Source organism: Halichoerus grypus, chromosome 1 (assembly GCF_964656455.1).
Source record: "Halichoerus grypus chromosome 1, mHalGry1.hap1.1, whole genome shotgun sequence".
NCBI classification, from domain to species: Eukaryota; Metazoa; Chordata; class Mammalia; order Carnivora; family Phocidae; genus Halichoerus; species Halichoerus grypus.
The window spans coordinates 54,361,539-54,385,142 of record NC_135712.1 but is presented as its reverse complement, the minus strand read 5'-3'; the positions used below and the strand labels follow the sequence as shown (position 1 = coordinate 54,385,142).

Here is a 23,604-nt window from a genome sequence, read left to right as displayed (position 1 = left end):
TAAAGATGGTTCACATAGTTATCATATTTTTATCCAGTTTCCTCTGGCACTCAGGATTCGTGACAATATGAGTCAACTAGGCTGTCAATGTAACGTTCCCTTTGTCATTACTACTTCATATAACAGATACTTAGGAATCTAGTATTTGACTTTTTTTTTCCTTGCCTCTGCACAGGCCGTTATCAGTGCAAATCCTAATTCCAACACTCCCTAGCTGTGTGAATTTGGACAAGGTGGTTAGCCTCTCTGACTCTGTTTTCTCATTTATAAAACAGAGTCAGTCTGAACTCTTGAGGGATATTTTGATGAAAAAAAAATGAGTGTGCCAACTTTGTCAAATTGCTTTTAGGAGTGAGAGCAAACTATTCAACATTCAAAATATAATTAAAAATTTCAGACCATCTAAAGACCGTTACATATTTCACTACTATAGCTTTTTTCTAGTAGCCAGTGGAGAGTGGGTATTTGAGTGTGCCTGACATTTAACCTCAGGGCTCTAACCTACATGATTCTGATGACATTGTATAAGAAGCTGGCCATCAAATCTCTGCCAAGTTTAGTTGCACAATCACCAACAATCCTGGGTGTGCTATAGGACATCTTTGAGCTTGAACTATATGACATTCGTCTTCAGCCTCCAAATGAGTATGCACCTGATTTGGCTCTTTACTTGTTTGCTAATCAGTGGATGATATCTTGACCAAATTAATAGTAAATTTGGGGGTTGAGGATTATAAGGAAAGCTTGAATATGACCTCTAAGTAAACTTTAGTGGGAATGTTGGCCAATCTCCCACTAAGGCAATAATTTGATTGTCTTAAACATTTATTAAGTACCTATTTTGTGTCAAGCATAGCAGACTGCCTTGGGGTTATAAGAAGATGCAATCTGGTAGTTTTTCATTGGGAGTTTAGAATAGTCACTAGTGTAAGCTTGAAGAGAATAATCTTCAACATAGAGTTGGCTCTAGCTGGAGGTCTCCAAGGCTTTTGCTGATTTAGGGGTTTTCCAGAAGACTAAACCTGGCATCTTTTGAATGTTGCTGGTCCTTGGCCATTGCCACACCACCGCAAATTAGGTAAACATTCAGACTGTTAGGCTCACCACCAGATTTCACACACATCACCATTTTCTTGGAATGCCATTGATGTGATCCCTAATTCTTCCTTTTCTGTAGCACTCATTGTAGAAACAAAGATCTCATGGGACTGTTGTATGGATTAAGATTTAATATACGTAAAGAGCAAAACAAACAGCTATCTGTGGAACTATAGATCTATAGAACCACCAATGTAATTTCTGATCATATTAATAACAAGTATGCAAGCTACAGCTAGGTAAAGGAGATACAACCATTTTACATCTGGCAGCTCTTGGTCCTGTTTAAGAATCTTGAGTCTCAAACTTACTAGCATTAGTTCCAGGGTGTGGCAGAAATCTAATGGTTAGTTTGGTTACTTAAATCAGGTAGAAGTACAAAGGCCAAATGGCATATCCTTTCCTGCAAGCACGAAAAACCCATTCTGAGAAATTGGAGTTTAGAATTTAAGTGTTAACTCAACAGGGTTACCTTGAGTCTGCAGCCTTAGTGATCCAGAGGATGCAGTTGCTTTCACAGTTCAAATTTCCATTATTAAGCCATTGCACCTCAGATCTATCTACTTTCTTCTATACTGCTTGGTCAGCCTTTGGATTTCCTTTCTTCTTCCCCTGTTCCTTCCCTCTCCTCTGCCTGTCCCCAGTTGTTTATTGAGCTTCTCGTATGTGCTTGACACTATTCTAGGCACTGAGGGATTCTCTGTGATCAAACAGAATCTCTACTTTCATGAAACCTATTCTAGTGGGAGAGAAAGATGGTTAAATATATAATATAATGTCAGGAAGTGATTATGTACTTCATCAATATTTGGCATGTTTCCTCCTTTAGAAGACCAAAGAATTTTAGAGAGTGTCCCAATACCCAGAGAGTTGGGTTTCTATGTGACACCTATAGCCTAAGAAATTTGGACCCTTAAAGGCCCAGACCTTGAGCTTATTGTGTTTGCTGAAATTAGAAGATACAGTTTCCCAAATGTTAGCTGTGGCCTTCAGAGCAGAAGAGAGTACAGGGGTCCCAGAAACCGCACCTCCCTTTCTTATGCAGCTATTTCAGCCTGGACTCCATGAACCATATCCAACCCTTCATTCTCAACTCATGGACTAACTCTGAGAAGCTCTGTAGTCTGTATGAAGAGCGCTTGAATGAAGCAAATGCAAAACTAGATGAAGTGACTCAGTTGGTAAATGACCTGAAAGCACAGAAGACAAAGCTATGGAGTGAGAATGGTAAGTAAATGTGCTGCTTTGGGTGTGAGTGAGCCTCAGTCCCAGCAGCCTGGTGGAGGGACAACTGAGATGATCAGTCAGTCACTGAAACGGGGTAAGCATTTAAAGATTCTAGGGGAGGAATGCAGCCTCTGATTTAACCTTGTCCACAGATACGCTCTTGTCTGGTGAGGGTTACCTCTGTGCTGGTTTGGGAGGCTCTGTCCAGCTTCCTTTAGGAGGGAGAAAAGCAATATGCAGTTGGATGAAGCAACTGCCAAGATCAAAGGATGGCAGGGGCTGTCCACACAGCCTATAAGACATGACTTTTTATAATGTCGACCTCATTGAAACAGACATTTTTTTCTAATTTTCAATAATAAACCCATACTTTTTTTTTTACACTTAGTAAAAGCCGTAGTCTGTACAATGGCCGACAAAGGCCACGTCATTGGGCCCCTCATTATCGCTCTGACCTCCTCTACTACTTTCCCCTGCTCTCATTCTGCCTTGACTATGTTTTTAACACACCAGGCACACTCACATCCTAGGGTCTTGCCCTAGCTTTTTCCTCTGCCTGGAATACTCTAATAATCCTCCAGACACTTGAAGATGAGGGTTAATCAAACAGATATCTGGGGGATGTCAGTATAGGCCTTGTTGAGAAGGTGACATTTGACTGTTCTCAACCCGTTTTCTCTCTGTGCTTCTTTTTTTATAGTATTTAATACCTTCAAACAAACTACATACTTGACATGATCAATGTGCTTATTTGTCTATCTCCGTCTGCAAGAATGTAAGCTTCATGTAAGCTTTGTTTTATTCACTGATGTATGTCAATCATCTAGAACAATGCCTGCCACTTATTGGTGCTGCACAAACATTTGATAAATAAAAGGTAGAAAAATGTACACATTTTTTACACATTTAAAAATAATTTTACTTTCTACTATCAGCTACTAATGATAGGTTTTTTGTGTGTTTTGTGGGTTTTTTTTTTCCCAATCTTTTACATTGTGGCAATTTATTTGGGTTTTTTCTTTTTCAATTTGTCATAAGTTTTTGTTTTCTTTTTGGTATCTTGCATATTTAGTCATTTATAATGGCTGCTTCTAATCCATCAAGTAGAGGGACCATGGTTTACTTAACCTTGCCTTGTAGCTTGACTTGTTTCTCTGCTATGAACAGCATGTGGCTAGATGTTTCTCTGTAATTAGAATTATTTTTAGGAATATGTTTCCAGAGATCAAATTCCTAGGTCAATAAAAATAAACAATACTCTTGATGTCCAGAGGCACACACTTGACAATGAGAATAAAGACCATTCGGGCTATATCACATCCTGCTAGTGGGCACCTGTTTCTAGATGTTAAATCTAGAATTACAGCTAAATTAAAATGGGCTGGCAAAACTAACTATAAACCTAGAAACCCAGAAGAAAGTGTTTTTGGTTCTAGCAGGGACACTGAAGAAGACTCTAATAGTGGGGGCAGGGTGTATGACACTTGGCCTTGTTACAAAACCCCCAGTTTGATCTCTGCCATTTAGGGTGTAGTCTGTGGACTGCACAGCCCAGTGACAAGACTGGAGAATACCCATGCCGGTCCTGCATGCTGTGCTGTACAAAACTGTTGTGATAGGCCCTGCCTACCTCCCCCTAGTTATTGCCATTAATTTTCCACTCACTTTTTTGATGAGGAAATTAGTGGGTAAGTGAGTGACGTGAAAGTGGGTGTGAGGTGATAATTCTGCTCAGGATGGAGGACCTTTTCTTCCTTCCTTTAATTCTTATTTTCACCTTTTGGCTTTGTGTGAATTAAAATTTAAGTATCTACCTATCCAAACCTCCCGTCCCCTCACTGGGTCTATGCTCCAGATTTTTTGCTGCTTTTTTGCTACTACCACTAGTCTCATGCCCTGCCCTGTCAACATATCACACTCTGCTTTCAAAGCAAACCAGTGGTAAATGCGGTCAATTAAGTTATGTTAAGTGGGTACTTGTTCTGTAGGATACGTGATATGTCGGTCTCAACCCCTGGTGGACTGGCATTTCTTCAGACTCCTTTTCAATACGGTGCTGTCACCCAGAGATTTTCAGTTTGGTCCACAGAACACAGGCAATCATCAAGACCCTTGGAGGGGGCCTATGAGGTTAAAATGATTGCTTTTTAAGTTCTTTTGCGATTTATATTGATGCTGCAAAAGCAGTGACAATTAAAACTACTGAAGTCTCATTGTGCATCAAGAGAGTGGCACCACACTGTACTAGTAATCATTATATTCACTGATACGTAGTCACAGTTTGAAAAAAAAATGTCAGTTTTAAGTAAGAATGTCCTTAATGAAGCAGTAAAAATTAACTTTATTGTATCTTGACCCCAAGTATATATCTTTTTAATATTCTCTCTGACAAAAGAAGTATGTGTAAAGCACTTCTATATTTTTATGAAGTTTTTTTATTTTAATTCCAGCATAGTTAACATAGTGTTATATTAGTTTCAGGTGTACAATATAGTGATCGAACGATTCCATACATTGCTTAGTGCTCACTGAAATAAGTGTGCTCTTAATCCCCTTCACCTATTTCACCCATCCCCCCATCCACCTCCCCTCTGAAGTATGATGTGTGATTAAGTTCTGAGCTGAGCTAGCAGGTCTTTTCAGGGAGCATCCTATTTACTTAAAAGGACGATTGACAAACAAACTATGTTTATTCTGACTCAGATATTTGGCAGATATTTTCTCAAAAGTGAACAAAGTGAGCCTGTTGCTTCAAGGAAAACAACTGACATTATTTGTTGCCAATAATAAAATTGGAACTTTTAGGCAAAAATCAGATTTTGGAAAATGTGTATATGTCATCATGAGCCTGATGCTCTCAATTCTTAAGACTTTTCTGATGAGATCAGTAGTGTTGTTAACAAACATGCGTTTTAAATATTGTTTGGAACGTGTCAACATTTTGGAAGGTCTGCGTAATTCAGTGAACACATATTTTTCAGATCACCACTTCATGATGGTATACAGTCACGTGTAGGTGAAAGATCCATTCAAAGTTTAAGACAGACCCATGAATTTTAATGTAACAGAGGAACATACTGCAACTAATCCTCGAGAAATTTCTATTTGTTGAATTTTGGTGTAGTATCAAATAACAGTCACAATTATCTGAAAAGGCTATGAAAATACATCTCCCTTTTCCAACGTATCTGTGACAGGCTAGATTTTCTTCACATACTTTAATAAAAACAGTATTACAATAGATCACATTCAGAGGCAAATATGAAAATCTAGCTTTTATTAAGCCAGGGATTTTTAAAAATGTAAAATAATGTCATTTTTCTCACTTTTTTGTGTTTTTGGAAAATATAGTTTTCACTCTTAAAAAATTATTGTTTAGGGGGCGCCTGGGTGGCTCAGTCGTTAAGCGTCTGCCTTCGGCTCAGGTCATGATCCCAGCGTCCTGGGATCGAGCCCCACATCGGGCTCTCTGCTCCGCGGGAAGCCTGCTTCTCCTTCTCCCACTCCCCCTGCTTGTGTTCCCTCTCTCGCTGTGTCTCTCTCTGTCAAATAAATAAATAAAATCTTTAAAAAAAAAAAAAAATTATTGTTTAGGTAAACATGTTAACACATCATTAAGATTTTTATTGTTATTTGAAAATGAATTAAGACGAATTTTAGATTTCTCTTTTAATTTCAAATATGCTGTCTATTAAATATAAAATTCATGTAAACAAAATCTCTTTGGGGTCCCCAATAAATTTTAAGCATATAAAGTGTTCCTGAGACCAAAAAGTTTGAGAATTGCTGCTTTAACCAAAACAGATGCTTTCTTATAATGCTGGAGTTTTAGAACTTGTTTATAGCAAGAGGTACATGGGTCACAAAATTGTGAGCTTTTAGTGTTGCACTAATTACATTACAGAAACAACCGCCTCTGCCCAGGATTGGCTCAGTATTTGGGACCATTGCTAATAATCAAAGCATTGCCATCCTATCATCAGCAAAAGAGACAGGGTAGACTACTATAAAATGAAATTTCCCCCGTCATGGTCCTGTCCTCCACTATTTAATGACAATTTCTAATATTTGTTTAGCAGTCTACAAAACACATTCACATTGGTGAAAACACATTAATCACAAAACACATTCATTTAATTTCCATTAACAATTTTTAAAAGATTTTTATTTATTTTAGAGAGTGTGTGAGCAGGGGGTGGGGGTCAGAGGGAGAGGGAGAGAGAGAGGAGAGAATCTAAAGCAGACTCTGCAATGAACACAGAGCCTGACACAGGGCTCGATCTCATGATCCTGAGATCATGACCTGAGCCAAAACCAAGAGTCGGACGCTTAACCGACTGAGCCACCCGGGCGCCCCAACAACTTTTTATTGTTATCCTTATTTTACAGATGAGGCAAAGAAGTTGTAATTACCTGAAGATTATATAGTCAGAAATTGGTAGAGCCACATAAAATAAACAAGGGAGCATAACACAAAAGAATGTGTTCTTCAGGGTTAAAAATTTAATTTGAATCTACCTCCACCAGATACTGGCTATGCATGTTTGTGTCTCAATCATATATAAGTTAGTTGCCCTGTTTCCCCTTCTTTAAAGTGGGTAATATAATACCAACATGATCACGGACTTATGGGAATTAAGCTGGATCGTAGTACCTGCTGCATAGAAGAGTCTCAATATATGGTAGCTAATATTACCTGTTATTGACCCAAACTTACTGCTAAAAATCAGTTCTTTATCAGGGCTCTTTTGTCCATCCCGGAACAGATCATGCCATGGTTTTGCTGATAACTGGACTCTCAGACCCTTGCTAAATATTAAAAACATGTGTTAGGAGGCATTGTGGTTGCCCTTCAAGTGAACAAGTTACGGGAGGAGGCAGTGGATGAGGAGGAAGGCCGTGATTAACTCACTTTGTGAAATCTCTCTGTAGGAGAATTCCCGAGGAGGCTGGAAGAAAAGGAAGCTCTGATAAGCCAGCTGGCTTCCAGGGAAAGGAGCAGCTTCACTCGGCAGATAGAAGAACTGAGAGGGCAACTGGAAGAGGAATCCAAAGTAAGGCATCTATTATTTCTCACCAGTAGCTTGACTGTGTGTGTGAAAAAAAACAGTGCTTGATGGGTCAACCTCAATATCTCCTTCTATGAAAGAGAGGAAAGTGCCCCAGAAGTTATGGGAAAAAGAACATGGTGGACCTTGTATGTGCTGGGAAGGAACTTCATCACTGAAGGATCTTCCTCACTGACTCCAACTGCTTGTCTAGTTTGTCAGATTTAGATAGAGCAAGCAACCTGTGTATTTCCATTTTGCATTATTACGTGAACAGGAAGTCAGCAAGGCTCTTTACGGATCTTTGATTCTGAATTGCACCAAGAAGTGGAATTAAATAGAAGACCAGAATGAAATAAATGGGGCTGGCTGAGTTCAGTATTACTTTTAAGTTGTCAATAACCTATATGTATTGGTCATTTCTTCCCAAGAGGGTATATAATGTTGCTAGCAAGTGACGCCAGTGAAAGTGGCCCTTTAAGAGAAAGCAGAGTGACTAACATGAGGGAGAAATTCTTTGAGCTCTGATATTTCAAGTTAATTCTTAGTTCATCTTCGAGGCACCTTGTTCCTGACACCTCACAGTGCCGCACTGTACGTGATCTCCCTGCAAAGGCATCTACTCTGAGGTGCAGGTCATGAGACTGTAGACTTTTGTTCTTAAATATTTTATTTCATTCCCTCCACACTCCTTATTTTCTATGTTATATATGTATTTTTTAAATGACTACCATGGTTTGTGCACCAGACATTCTGCTAGATACTTCTCTCATGTTATCTCAATCTTCACATAAGTCCTAGGAAACGGGTAGAATTCTATCTTTTTACATGAAGAAATCAAGGCTCTGAGAAGAAAAATAACATGCCCAAGGTCATACAGCTAGTAGTAGAGCGTGAAGGAATTGCTGCCGGTAGTGAGATGACTTAATTGAGATTTTAGAAGATCTCTCTGGCTGACTTCCCAGTGGCTTCCAGCTGGCCTTGGAGGCCCCTCTGCTTGGGCTCAGGCCTCCTCCTGCACCTTACGTCATACGTCTTCTTCCCTCATTTCCTCCCCTCCAGCCGTCCAGGCCTCCTCTCTATCTTATACAAGTCACCATGACTCCTGCCATAGGACTTTCGTAGCTGCTATTTCCACTGCGTACAGGCCCTTCCCCCAAGACCCTTGGGCAATGATGCAAAGGAGCCAACCAGCCTGCATCGTCATTCTGTTTTAGTTCCTTACTGCTGTCAGCATTTAAAAAAATTAATTTGTTTATATGTTCATTTTGTGTATCCTCTCACCCCTTTATGGCTCCTTAGGGCAAAGGCTTTATCTTCATCTCACTTACTTCTGTAAACACTAATGCCTTGAACAGGTGCTCAATAAATATATAAGAGGAGTAGGATCACAATTTAAAGCCAATTTTATTGGATTTCAAAGCCTGCATCCTTCCCAGGGTCACTTTGTATTGTTGCTCCTCTTTCAAACTGCCCAGGGGTGTCTGGCTGAGGCTGCCATTGACTAAGCCTTGTGCTCTCAGAACTGCATCCACGGACTGAGAAGATGCTTTTTTTCTAATTTGCAGAAAGGACCCACGAGGACCGGCACAGACTCCTCTAGACTAGGTTTTTCCCACTAGACTAGGTTCTCTCTTGGGAATGATGCCTCTGGGTTAACCAGACTGCCATGGAAGTGACAGGAACGTTCACTAAACTCAGCTCTGCTGTCCAAACACCACGGTAGCTGCTACTGACCCACAGGCGGCTGTGTGAATTTAAATTTATTTAAATTAAAACTAAAATTCAGTTGTGACCACACATTGTACTAAGCACATATTGAGTGTTCTAGTAGCTACATGTGGCTATGGTTACCATATTGGATGGTGCATATATAAAATATTTTCTTTTTTTTTTTTAAATAAGGATTTATTTATTTATTAGAGAGAGAGAGCAAACACGAGCAGGAGGGGTAAAGGGAGAGGGAGAGAGAATCTCCAGCAGACTCCATACTGAGCAGGGAGCCTGACGCGAGGCTCCATCCCACAACCCTGAGATCATGACCTGAGCCAAAACCAAGAGTTGGACAGTTAACTGACTGTGGCACCCAGGTGCCCCTGAAGTATTTTCATCTATAGAAAGTTCTACTGGATAGTGCTGTTTTAAAGTGATCAGAGAGAGTGTTCAGAGATTTACATGTGAAATAAAAGATTTTGTTTTTTCGTCAATGAATGAAAAGCTGGACCAAATCTCAGTGATCCCCTTTAGGCCAATAAGATCTCAATCTTAGATAATGTTAACTATAAATCTTCCTGCCTAGATGATAGGGAATGTTCTTGCTACCTTTGCATTTCCCCACTATTTCCAGAACCTGCCAGTTGCTGAAGCCCACATAGTCGGGCAGGCATTTCCCTAAATAGAACACTGTTCCCTGTTGTAATGGTAGCGATTAGATACTGGATCCTTTCTCATCCCAAATTCTTTCCCTGGTATTATCTTACTAGGTTCAGGTTCAGCTTGAATTTGTGGCAGGTTGTTATTAACCTCATCTAAAAAAAAAAAGATGTCACCTCCAAGCCCTTCGTTGTTAATGGTAGCGATGCCCTTTTTTAATGTGTGTTGTGTCTGTTAAGTCACAGAGTGCCCTGGCCCAGGCCCTGCAGTCAGCCAGGCATGACCGTGACCTTCTCTAAGAGCAGTATGAGGAAAAACAAGAGGCCAAGGCTGAGCTGCTCTGGGCCCTCTCCAAAGGCAATAGTGAAATGGTGCAGTGGAGAATGCAGTATGCAGACGACATCGCCCAGAGGACTGAGGACTTGGAGGATGCCAAGTGAGTGGGGCAAGGCAGACCTGAACCCAGAGGCAGTTATACAGCAGGGGATGAGGAGAGTGACTGTGTCTTAAAGCCTCATGTAGACATTGGACAAATCACTACCAAGTACGTGAATAAGCCCAAGACCAAAGCTGAAACAGCCACGGCCGGCAAGGAGCACATGCTCTGGTGGGGCTAAAAAATAACAATTATAATAGAGTAATAAAAACTAGAAAGAGGTCCTCGTGAAAGAAAGGAGGCTCTTTCTAGGGCACAAGGCAAGTCTTCAGAGAAGACGTGACTGGGAGCTAGGGTTTAAAAATGGGCTAACCCTTAGAATCATGTACTTGATTTGGAACATTAAAATAATGGAGTCCATGTGTGTACATGTCTCCATACATTAAAGTCAGTTATGTCTCTGGTCTATGACTTGGAGACCACAAAGTGCTCTGTGAAGATGCACAGAGACGGCTGGAAACATATCAGGAGCTGTCGTCATGCCTTAAGTGCTAAGAATTTCTTTGAAAAGAAGTCACCCTCAGACCACCTCTAAGGTTAGAATATCAGTTTTATAGCCAACACTACATAAAGGCTTTAGAAGTCCTTCTCAGGAACTACAGGAGCTTGGGGCCTAGATGAATCAAGACCTGGTACCAGGGTGTAGAACTGAAGCATTTTGTTCAGAGGTCAAAGGACTGTGTAAATTTGAGAGAAGTGTCAAGCCAACCCCAGCTTTATAGTCATTAAAGGTTTACTCAAAAGAATGTGTCCCTGGCTTGGCAGCTTAGCAAAACTTCAGGGAAGATCAATCCAGTTCTCTTTAGTTTCAACCAAAAATATTGTTTTTCAGTTCTTCACCTAAATCTTTGAGAGACGTGGTTGTGGACTTGCTCAACAGTCGCTATGTCCTGTCCCTGGAGGGGTACCAGGTGATCTGTCTCTGAAGCTGCAGTAACTTAAAAAGGGCTTTGGGATGACAGATACTAAGAATACCTGTGGTAGATGTTTGAAAAATGCTGGGCCACGGGAAAGTAGGGCTTTGAACTGAAATGGCTCCTCATATTGGAAATAGGGCATTTGCTTCTAAAGTAAGATACTTTTTTTCTGCTGTGATGGAAGAATGTGGGTGAAAGTGCCTACCAGTGACAGTGTTTGCAGGTTTCTTTGGGAGGGGTAGAAAAGAGGGAAAGCATAGAGACTGCTTACGACCACATGGATTTGTTGAGCTAACAGATTGTTGTCCTGCAGCGCATGACAACTAAAGAGAAATAATGGACAACATGGGAATATCCGAATACCTCTTCTGCTTTCAACTTATTATTATTTTTTTTGAGAGATAGAGAGAAAGAGAGAGCTCATGTGTGAGAGTGGGGGGGGGGGGAGGGTAAGAGGGGATGGGCAGAGGGAGAGAGAGAATCCTAAGCAGGCTCCATGCCCAGCGTAGAGCCCTATGTGGGACTCAGTCTCCCGACGTTGAGATCATGACCTGAGCCAAAATCAAGAGTCAGCTGCGTAACTGACCGAACCACTCAGAGCTCCAAAACTTAATGGAATATCAAATAAATAAAATGTTGTCTATATTATACCCCAAGGAGACAGAACTACAAAAAAAAAAAAAATCTAGGATTCTATTTTTTTTTTTTAATTGGCTTCACAGGATGAGTTAGTTTAGCTGAATCAAGCTCACCTGAGACCCAGTTGACTGTTTCTGAATTTCACATTCCCAAAGAATAGGGATTTGGTTTCTTAATCTTCCGCATCTTGTAGATTCTCATACGGAGTAAGAACTTATGGTTGGCAAATTGAGGAACAAATGGTAGTTGGTATGAAAGGTAGACAGTATTATCAGTGAGATGAGGGTGACCAACTTGCCCATTTTGCCTGATGGAGTTGTGGGCTTGCTGATTTGGGCACTGATGGCCCCATGTCCTGGTGAAACCCCTTGGTCCCCTGACACATTTGGTCACCCAAAGTAAAATCCCTATTTTTTTAGTATTTCTGAAGTATTTGAGTATTTCTAAAGTAATTAAAATACATGTAATTATTTTATAAGACCCCTGTTTTAGGTGGGGTAAAGCATCAGAATCTCCTTTCTGCTCCAGCTTTATTGAGATGTAATTGACATTTGTATATATATTGACATTGACTTGCTGAGACCAAGTCTAGATTCCTCTGGGCCCCAAACTCCTATATACCATTAAATACGTTGAGGTTATACAATGTGATGATTTGATATATGTACATATTGCAAAGTCTTTACCACAATGTAGTTAGTTAACGCATCCTCTACCCTACGTAATTACAATTTGTTGTCGCTATGATGAGACCATTAAAGCTCTAGTCTCACAGCAACTTTCAAATATACAAGACAGGATTGTTAACTATAGTCACCATGTGGTATCTCTTGTTGGGACGCCTGGGTGGCTCAGTCAGTTAAGCATCGGAGTCTTGGTTTCGGCTCAGGTCATGATCTCAGGGATGTGGGACCAGACTCCGTGCTCAGCGGGGAGTCTGCAGGAGATTCTCTCTCTCTCTTTCTCTCTCTCCCTGTCCCTCTGCCCCTCCCCCAAATGCTCTCTCTCTCAAATAAATAAATAAATCTTTTAAAAAAAGAATCCTCTTAACATTTAAGAAAAATGAACCAAAGATGTGAAGTTGCTATGGTTAGAAAGTCAGTGAGCAAGGAGTAGTTGTTAGAGCTCAGATTTCTCCTGGATGCTGAGCACAGATTGGTTTTTGCAGGATTCCAACAAAAAAGGGGCTTTTATGACCACATTGGTCTGATGGGCTACTTGTGTGGCACATGTTCATTCCAGAGGATCTGTTTCTGTTTAATAACAGTAGATCAGAAAGAGCTTTGGTACACACAGTACCTTTCATCTAAGAAGTGTGATGAATGGGTAAGAATGGGGCTGCCAGCGTCCCTGCAGGAGATGGAAGCAAGAGAACATATTTCATCCATTAGAAAGCCTCAGGGCACTGCATTGTGGGGGTGGTGGAGGAAGCACTTTAATAAACCACTCTATCTCAGAGGATGCTAGAGGGATAACAGCAGGGGCTAGAGTCCCCCCTGAGAGCAGTGGGACCTGGGAAGTGAGCCTAACAATGGGGAGATGGATTTGAGTATATAAATTTGAGAAGAGCAGCTGAGGTGGAGAAAAAATTCAGAGAAAAGACAGAATTTTGGCATGTTTAGGAGCCACATGATAAGAGGGAGAGAGAATGAGCAGGAGAGAACCAAAGAATGTTCCTTGGAAGCAATGTAGTAAGGAGATCTTTAAAGACTAGATGTGCCTAAGAACTTGTTAACAACTGCTTACTGCTGATGGGGTGTTTGGTACAATCTTCTCTTTCTCCCATTTTTTTTTTCCCTAAAGATTTTTTTATTTATTTGACAGAGAGAGATACAGTGAGAGAGGGAACACAAGCAGGGGGAGTGGCAGAGAGAGAAGCAGGCTTCCTGCTGAGCAAGGAGCCCGATGCGGGGCTCGATCCCAGGACCCCGGGATCAGTCGCTTGACAACCGAGCCACTCTCACCCAAATGAGAGAGGCGCCCCTCTCCCATTTCTTAATGAAGTCACCCTTAAAGTCTGTATTGCTGATAGAAGGTTTAAAGTTAAGCAAATATTTATAGGATTAGAGATCCTGAGTTCCAAGATGAGGTTGGCAAAGGGTAAGTGAAAATAAAGCGCACACGGACATCTGGGTTCTCTAGGCACAAAGAGGGCCCCCCCTGCTTTGTACCCAAGCACTGTTTTAATCCAGGACAAACTGGGTGAGCCCCCTGAGGGTTGCAGCTTCACTTGCCATTTGCTTGGGTCTCCCCTTCTCAGGAAGAAGCTGGCCATGAGGTTGCAGGAGCCTGCTGAAGCCGTGGGGGTAGCGAATGCCAGAAATGCCTCCCTGGAGAGGACCAGGCACCAACTGCAGCTCGAACTGGGGGACACCCGGTCCGACCTCAGGAAGGCCTGCTCCCTAGCAGCTGTGCTGGACCAGAAGCAGCGGCCCTTGGACAAGTGCCTGGACGCCTGGAAGCAGAAGCAGGAGAGTCACAGGCAGTGCTGGGGGCCTCTCCGAAGGAGGCCCGGGGCCCTCAGCACCGAGCTCCTCAAGCTCAGGCACGCCTACGAAGAGAGCCCTGTGAGCCAGGAAACCCTCCAGAGGGTGAACAAGAATCTCCAAGGTACTGTGAGCCGGGCTTGGAGCCAGAGCAGAAGCAAGCAGGTGTGGGGGGAGCCCTGGCTTCAAGGGCAAGGCTGTCCTCCAGGGGCAGGTACCTCAGCATTGTCATGGTTTTGGTCCCGCTCAGGTTTTAATTTTTCCATTTTTAATACTCTTTTTTTTTTTTTTTACTACAGTTATTATTTTTATTAAATTCTAAAAATGAGACTACTTTCCTACCTTAGCCCCAGGTTCACTTCACTCTGTCAAGACAGCCACTATTAAGAATTTCTTTATCATCCATAGCCTTACCAAGATTTCCTATGCATATATGCATGCATGTATTATTCAAATTTTGCAGTATTCTACACCTTTTATTTTTTTCACTTATCAATATATTTTCTAATTTGGCAAATATTTCTGTAGCCTACACTATGTGCCAGACTCTGTTATATACATAACCATCCCTCATTTAATTCTCAGAGCAGTCTTATGGATTAGTTTCTTTGTCTGTAAAAAGCAGATTATATTAAGTCCTGTAAGATTAAGAATTTGTCCAAATTCACAGTCGATCAAAAGTAAATGTGAGATCTGAGCCCAGACAGCTTGACTCCATGCTATGCAGACTTACCTACCGGCTGCGCCACCTCCCACATGCCTCATGATTCTCTTTGCACGTCTGTCTGTCCGTGGAGGCCTGCCACATGGTTGTTGATAGTTGCAGAGTGTTTTATAATAAGGATGGTCAATACTTACTTAACTAGACCTCTTTCAGTTTAGATACGATTTTTCACAATTATAAATAATCCTCTGCTATACACTCTGTATGTATACTTGTGGACAGGTAATAATGTTTCAGTAGGGGTAGATTTCTAGAAATGAAACTGCTGAGCTAAAGGAATGAATTGCAAAATTTTGAGATGCTGCCAACTTACACCAGCTCCACCAGTGATGTGCATTAAAACCTTGAGATGCCCCGGGAGCAAGTTCAATTCTACTGGCGGCATAAATGAATCTTACTTCTCTGTTAGCCTACCTAGTCCGTGCTCAGTGAGGCTGGGCATGTGAGAGGTGCTGGAACAGTGGTCAGAGAACTTCAGCTGCATCCAAACTGCTTGAGGGCTGGTTCAAACGGTTGGCTGGAGATTCTGATTCACTGGATCTAGGGTGGGGTCTGAGCATTTATATTTCTAACAAGTTGCCCGTGAGGCCAGTGCTGCTGGTCTGGAGACCACACTTGGTCTGGGTTGGGGCTTGGGCAGGAGTCTTTTTCGAAAGCTCTCCAAGTGCTTCTGAGGTATGGTCAGAGTGGAGAACGACTGCCCCAAGTTTTCTTTGGAGAAACTCTCTTCTGGAGAGGGCTTATAAGAGAAGGATTCATTACAGAAGAATTGCCATCTAAAGGTTTTGGTGTTGTAACTTTTCAAAACCCTTGTCACATCACATCATAGCCAGGGATCTCGGAACCAGGCGAGCAGGCAAGCTCTTGAGCTCCTTCTACCACCTCTGGATGGTGGGTAATTCCCAGAGCTACTTGGCCCTACTCCACACCTCTTAGTTACTGTAGGCTTCCTTCAGGAAGAGGCAGAACTGACAGTAACAGTATTGAATGGTGGGAGGTTTTGTCCCTTCTGGATGCCTTATTCTGTCAAAGATGTGTGTTCGCGAGAGGCTGGCCACAAACCCTCAAGCTCTTGACCTCCTTTGGATTCTTTGGTTGATCTGCGCTCACGCATCAGCTTCTGGCAGGCAATGACCCAGGTTATGCTTTCAGCTCCTATCCTGGTGTTGAGAGGCAGCGGACAGAACGGCAGCTACGGGTGTCAACAGCTAAGCCCTTACACCGGAAGTGTAGGGATTCCTTGCAGGAAATTGCTCTCCAAGCATTGGTTTTTGATTTATTTTCTTTTATATTGAAGGTGGTGTTGAGGGAATGGCAGCAAGACCTTAAGGCAGGTGGAATATGACACGGCTCTGACAAGCAGGCCCACCATGTAAAGTTGTACAGGTTGTTAAATGCACAGTACTCTGAGAAACACTGTCCTCCCCAGTTGTAGAAGGCAACTCTCTGGTGGGTGGCAAAAGAATATATTGAAGAAAAACTGGCTTTTTCAAATTCCAGCAAGGGTCCCATAGGTGCCATTGGTGGCCTTGCCATCAGGTTTCCAAGGATGGCGTGACCACAGCAGTCCCAGGGGGACAGTCCACTGTACCTGATATCATGGGTCGGAGGCTGGTTCCTTTCACTCACTTTGCTTTTTTCCTTCTCCAGAAGAGATTTCTAATCTGACAAATCAGGTCAGAGAAGGAAAGAGGAATTTAAATGAAATGGAAAAGGCCAAGAAACAGATTGAACAAGAGAAGACTGAAGTCCAGGCGGCACTGGAAGGAGCAGAGGTATTACCTCCAGGGAGCGAGGGTTTTTGTCGTTGTGACCAAGCAGAAGGTTCTGCATTCCAGCAATAATAGCAGCAGCAGCAACAACAAAATGACACTTCTTCAAGTGTTAACTCCGTGCTAGGCGCTAGGCCCAGGGCTTGATGTGCGTTATCTTATGTAATCACCCTGACTAGTGTCCCATTTCACAAAGGACGACGTCGAGGCTTAGAGGGCAGGATAGGCAATAGTGGATACAAATCTACCAAGTGCAATGAGAAAAGGGAACCGTGTCTATCTTGTTTATGAATTTATCCCCTGTGCCTAGACCCTCATTATTCAAAATATGGCCCACGGATCAGCAGCTTGGAGTTGCATTGCCCTGGAGCTTGTGAGGAATTCAGACTCTCAGCCTTCTCCCCAGCTCTGTTGAATCAGAATCTGCATTTTAACACGATCCTTTAGTGGCTCATATTCACACCAACAGTTGAGAAGCACTGGCCTAGAACATTGGCTGGTGTGTAATAGAGGTTCAACAAATATTTGTTGAGTGTTAAATGAATAAATATCCTTATACCTCCTCCTCTCTTTAAAAGAGTCAGTCAAAACACTTCCCCCCCCCAAAAAAACTTTAGTTTTAAAAGTGAGATTCAAAGTGATGTTCTTAAACATTTGTCCTGAAAGCTTATCTTTGTACAGATTGTTTGATAGGAGCATTTTGAGTGTTAGGGATTAAAAGTTCAGGAACAATCTCCGACCTTATCCCTGGGTGTGTGCTAGGGATTGAACGAGCCACTGAAAAGACTTTTTGCCAAAGAAGGTGAACTAAAAGGAGTCATCCGTCACGGTCACTAAGCAGTTAACACATCCTGCAAAGCCTCTTTTCTCACAGCTGAATTTCATCTTCTTGACCCTCCCTTAGACTAAGCATCCAGTACTTAAAATGCAGCCCCCACCACTCACCCTCCAGCTGAGAAAATGATTTTTTTTAAAGACTTTATTTATTTATTTGAAAGAGAGAGAGAGCACAAGCAGGGCGGGAGATGGAGAAGCAGACTCCCCACTAATCAGGGAGCCTGACATGGGGCTCAATCCTGATCCCAGGACCCCGAGATCATGACCTGAGGAGCTGAAGGCAGACGCTTAACCCACTGAGCCTCCCAGGCGCCCCAAGGAAATGATTTTTTTTTTTAAGATTTTATTTATTTATTTGACAGAAAGAGAGAGTGAGAGCAGGAATACAAGCAGGGGGAGTGGGAGAGGGAGAAGCAGGCCCCCCACTAAGCAGGGAGCCCGATGCAGGGCTCGATCCCAGGACCCCGGGATCATGACCTGAGCTGAAGGCAGATGCTTAACGACTGAGCCACCCAGGTGCCCCGGAAATGATTTTTAAAAGGCAAAACAGTCCATTTTAAACAGAGCCTTTTGGAAGGTGTGATCATGGAAAATTAGAGCTCAAAGGACTTCTCCATGCCAAGCAATGTCTGTTAAGTTCATCTTATCACTACATTTGTGTAAGACACCTGCCACGCAGAAGACGTGTCCATAGTGCCCTGCATATAGAGTTGTCAAGTGGATGGCTTTTGACACAGCTCTTGTCTTTTTATGCATAATTGTTTTCCTTATATAGAATCCTTCCCATTGGTAGTGTGCTCTTGTGTCGCCTAACAAGGCTGGTCCTTGTAAAGCTGGTGAGCTTTGTTTCATTTACTTGTGCCCTTTGGTCCTCTGGTCATCCTGGCTAGGGACTTTCTGAAGCCACCACCCTAACCTAAAGAAGTAATATTTACTGTAGAAATTTCAAGCACTATGATGAGCCAGTGAGAGAGATGATTGGGCGGGGGAGGAGTGGGGCAATTTGAGTCCCATATAACATATACATTTCATGTATTGAATTGACGAGCCGGTCACAGGCGAGAGTAAGGCCATAGCACTCATACCACTTACCACCACTAGATGGCACTATATTCTATATGCATTTTTTTTTTTTCAAGTTTCGTCTTTTGCAGCATCCATAAATACTTCATCAACTTGGACATGTATTTGTAAAATTGGGTTATTTGTTTTCCTGGGTGAGCCTTTATGAGAAACTTTATCACATTATTTTTGAAGCCACAAAACTCAAATTATCCCAGGTCACCTTCTCCAAAGACTCACTTTCTCTGTGGATTTTAGAGGGTGAGAGGTGACAGTTCCCCCTGAAGGAAGGGCACGATTTCCTTGCAGGAAATTGCTCTCCAAGCATTGGTTTTTGATTTATTTTCTTTTATATTGAAGGTAGTGTTAAGGGAACAGCAGCAAGGCCTTAAGACATATTAAAATTCCTAACATCTTTCTTATTTTTATCTTGAAATTGCTACTCGGTTTTACTTTTGTTTGTATGTGGTAAGCATGACCCAGAAAAGGCTATAAAAATTACTCCTGCCCTCAGGACTATCTGCCAATTGTTAACTGACCAGTAGATTGTTGTCGCACCTCGTGCCCTTTATAAACATCTTCCTCAGTACCATCCAAATATTTTGTTTCTACTTTTATATAAATTGTGTCTTTGGAACAGGCTATAAAGATGTAATCAAAGCTACACTTTTAAACTTGAATCACCTTTATAACATCCCTGGCAGTAACTGCCTTGCCTATATTTAAATATTCAAAGGGGCAGGAGATTTCCCAGCTGTCAAAGCAATCCATTTGAAGTAGTAGTAATAATTATGGTGATGATGGCTCAAGTACATCCTAAATTCCTTTATTGTTCTTCCTTTGACAATATTTGGATACTAGCCTGTTTCCTGACCTCTGAAAGCTTTCGACTTTTTCTCTATTCCTCCATGATGTCCAGAATTAAACGACAGATTCCAAGTAGGAGTTATCACTTTCCTTGTTCTAGCTTTGATCCTTTTACTGATTCATCCTGAAGATGAACTATATTAAGCAAAATCAAGAGTAATAAATTAAAAAGTTTAAATATAGTCACAGACAAGCTTGAAATTTTCTATTTTAAAAAATGCTTTAGAATTCTAGTTCCTGAACTACAGCAGAGAGCCCCGGGAATGTCAAAGCTATAAGTGACATGACAAACAAAAGCAGTCACTTGTCTCTCATCCTGTTCCGATCTACAGGGGACCTGATTTGAACTTAGAGCTCTCCCAGCAATGCCAAAGAGAGCTACGATAGTGACATACATTTTGAGGAAAAAAAAATTGTGTGTCCAAAAAGTAGACTTAACTTAGTATTTTTAATTTATATATTTCAGGGAGCTCTGGAACATAATGAAAGCAAGATTCTTCACTTCCAGCTTGAACTCTTGGAAGCTAAAGCAGAACTTGAAAGAAAGCTTTCAGAGAAAGATGAAGAAATAGAAAATTATTCTGATGAGCAACATTTGCATATTCCAGAATCCTTGACTGAACAGAACATGCTGTGTTTGGCTGCCTTTATGGCCTCTGTTGGAACGTTACCAAAGAAACTCAGCCAGTCTAACCCTATGCCAGCATCCTTCTAGTGAGCGCACCACTATTAATATAAAGGCACACCTCTATGCAATTACCGTCTGGTTTTTATGATTTTCTTATAGTTGAGCAGCTTCTTTTCTCATAGAAACTCCAGATAACACACCAAAAAAGCATAATTATATGCACAAGGACTGGGGGCATCGCCCAGTCTCTTGCTTGGGCATTTGAGAAGCTGACATAATGCTGAAGAGTGGATGAAAGGAACCAAAAAATGTGATGTGGTGCATTAAAATTAAGGTCCGATCAGAGTGAAGTTTTCACATACCCCCTGCGTGCACCTATAGCCATTTGTTTGGAGAGGGGCAGAAGCCAGGAGCTAAGCTGCTTTTTGAATCCCTGGTGAAGAGGCTGAGTCTTAATAGTCAGGAAACTGAATTAGACAGGACTCACGGGTGGCAGGAGCTTTTCTTAGCTTCATCATAACAAGCTGATGACTTTAGACATTCTACTTCTTAGCATCTCAGGGAAGTGAGGGGATAAAAGCAGCCCCATTCATGTCACAGAAGGTGGTGAGGAAGATCAGTGAGCTGATGTTGCCAAAGCCCTTCACACTGTATAGATCAAAGGCACAATTATAAACACATGGAATTCACCATGATTATATTATTTATTTGATCTGTTCCATTACATCTATGCCATATGTCAGCAAGGAAAATCATTTGAGTCAGAGTTTTGACTGGCAAGTTGCTTTCAACATGTTTGCTAAACAATTAAAAAAAACTGTTAATATATTCACCAGAACTGGCTTCTTTCCTATAGCCCAGATTCAGACAAAACTCCCATGGGGGTCATTTTTTTTAATGAGGACATCAAGCCACATTTGGCCCTCTGTGTGCTTTGAGTTACTCTTGCTCTCACTCACTAGCACTTTTCCTCTCAAGGACTGTGGGGATGAATTCTGGTCAACTTAAGAGGCTCTGAGTCAGGGTCTAAAAGAATTTTTTTTGATGAAGGGCAAAACATCAGGCCTTGATATTTGCCCTACTTACTTCCATGAGGAACAAAAACGAACATTTCTTTGTGCAGTTAAAAAAACTCATTTCAGGTAACGTCAGGCCTGCACCTATTAATAAACCTAGCTGAGGAAAAATGAATCCTCAGAGAGTCTGCATCTCATCAGGTATATCTGAATGTCTTAGAGCCGTTCACCAATTATAATAATCTTAGTGCAAAGGAAGCCGGAGATGCAGACAGCCAGGGCTGGAAGAAGAAAGAACTGAACGCTAGCCTGGAGCCGTGAAGGGCCTGAAAAAAGGAAGGGGAGGGCTGGAGGGTGGGGCGAGCTCGTCAGGAGTTTTAGTTAATGATTCATAATAACTATAATAGGTACATCCGGAAAGGAGAGACGAGCCTATCTTACAAAATATCACAAATGCCCTTGCAGACGTTCCTGTGTAAGGGCTCCGTGCAGGTGAGGGTTTTATCAGGATGCCTTGGTTTTAATCCGATGCTTTCATCGGACTTCAGGGCTGGGAGACGAAGGGGTCCTGAGGAAACTGAACAGAATGGCAGGGGGCAGTCCTAGCAAAGCAGAGCCTTTTGAGCAATCAAGGATAAGCCAGGTAATGTTCTAGAACTCGAGGAGAATATTGCCTGAAGGCCAGATGAGGCTCTAGATCCTCTGTCCACATCAACCTTGGGAAAGGCCGCAGAAGCTGAAGGAGGCCCGCGAGGCAGGACCCAGGAAGTCGAGGGGACCAGAGAAAGCAGCAGAGACTCCGAGGCGAGGACAGAGCCCCCGATAGTGCTGCAAGCTGCGTGATTCATTCAACTCTTCTGCTGCCGAGCTTGCGCTGCCTTTCGGTGAGGATGAATCCTCAGTGAGCTGGAGGCCTGTTGGTGGTGAAGTCTGAGCAGCTGGTGTATGTGTCCTATGTTTCACTTGTTAAACACATATTTGAGCACTTCAAGTTGGCCAGACACTGTGCCTACTATTCTTGTAGGGACTTCCTTAACTTTTATGGATTTGATAGGGCTTTCTTTAAAAAAAAAACCAAAAAAACAAAAAACTTCTACAAGGGTTCTAATTAACATAGCTGGAGGTAGGGAGGTGATGATGCAGTCACTGATGGGAGGAGAGGAGGCGTTTTGGTGGGTGGCTTTGGTCCTCTCCATCCTAGATAGAAGAACGATGGCAGCTAGCAGGAAGACCAGCTAGTGGCCATAACTGTCGCCCAAGTCAAGTTCCAATGGAAGACTCAGAACTGGGTTGAAAACAAGTGAGTCAGGTGTGTCTTGAATTTTCAGAGACCACTGACTGGATCCGTCCTCTAGCTCAGGATCTTCAGGGAAATGCTGAAACATGTGTCTTCTCACTGGCCCCCAGCCAGGGTGCACCTGCCCTGTATTCAGCTCTCCCCAGACACACCCAGAGAGGTGCTGGGGAAGCTTTTGGGAATGAGACACTGAAATTCCTTAGTCTATCAAAATGCATTAGCTTGCTTTGGTTTATCACCTACGGAAGGGTTGAACAAACCTTCTGTTTAGGATCAGATAGTGTAGGGGAGCGAAAAATTCTCCTTACCCTCTCTGGGTCTCTGGCTGATCCTAAGAATTAAACTGACTTAGGACAGAGTAGCAGGAGAATAGTATACACATGTTATCAAATTTTTACATGTACGTGGGGGCCTTCACAAGAGGATGAAGACCCAGAGACACGACCAGAGTAGGAAGCTTTTACAGCTTTTAGACAAAGAAACAATGAACTTGTGAAGAATTGACAAGGCTTGGGGAATTGGGCTAGGGGTAGTAAATGCTGAAGAATTAGCAAGGTTTGTTTATACAGACTTCTTGGCCCTAAATTCCCTCTTTGGTGGTAAGGACAGGTCCCTTCTTTCTGTAGAGGAGGAGAGTATCTTTCACATGCGAGATTTATCTCCTGCATTCAGGGTAGAAGGCCAGAGGGGTTTAGAGTGATCTTCCTGCTTTTGTTGTTTTCTCAAACTCCTTGAGCTTAAGAAATCTAATATGCCAAGGTGCCGTAGTTTGGGCTAGCAACCCCCAAGCAGCATCAGTAATAAATATTTTTGGCTTCTCAGGCCATAGGGTCTCTGTCTCTACTCAGCTTTGCCGCTGTAGCTTGAAAACAGCCATAGACAATAGGAAATCAAATGGGCATGGCTGGATTTGGCCCATAGCTCCTAGTTTGCCCACTCCTGGCCTCTAGCTTTGGGGGGGTCTGGTAACATTCCATCATGTTTTCCTTCCCTTTGGTCTGTTCCTCAGAACCCAGTGATATCAAACTTCACACACAGTCTTAATTTGTAAGCACCATCAAACTTAATTTCATTTACTGTCTGAGTTTCTGCCAGAAGAATATGTTTGAGTCTTTTCTCGTTTCTAAGTAAAATATTTTAGCATGTCTTTAAGAAACAGGATCTCAAACACAGACAT

At 42.2% G+C, this 23,604-nt stretch overlaps 1 protein-coding gene across 1 annotated transcript in view; it reads left to right on the top strand.

Annotated features, from left to right (window-relative positions):
* The window catches only part of MYH15 (myosin heavy chain 15), a 152,859-nt gene that overhangs the window by 85,948 nt on the left and 43,307 nt on the right, over positions 1–23,604 (top strand). Inside the window, 6 exon segments of the mRNA XM_078058924.1 lie at positions 2,205–2,325; positions 7,258–7,379; positions 9,986–10,182; positions 13,999–14,348; positions 16,599–16,723; positions 19,953–20,074. Coding sequence (XP_077915050.1) covers positions 2,205–2,325; positions 7,258–7,379; positions 9,986–10,182; positions 13,999–14,348; positions 16,599–16,723; positions 19,953–20,074 — 1,037 coding nt within the window.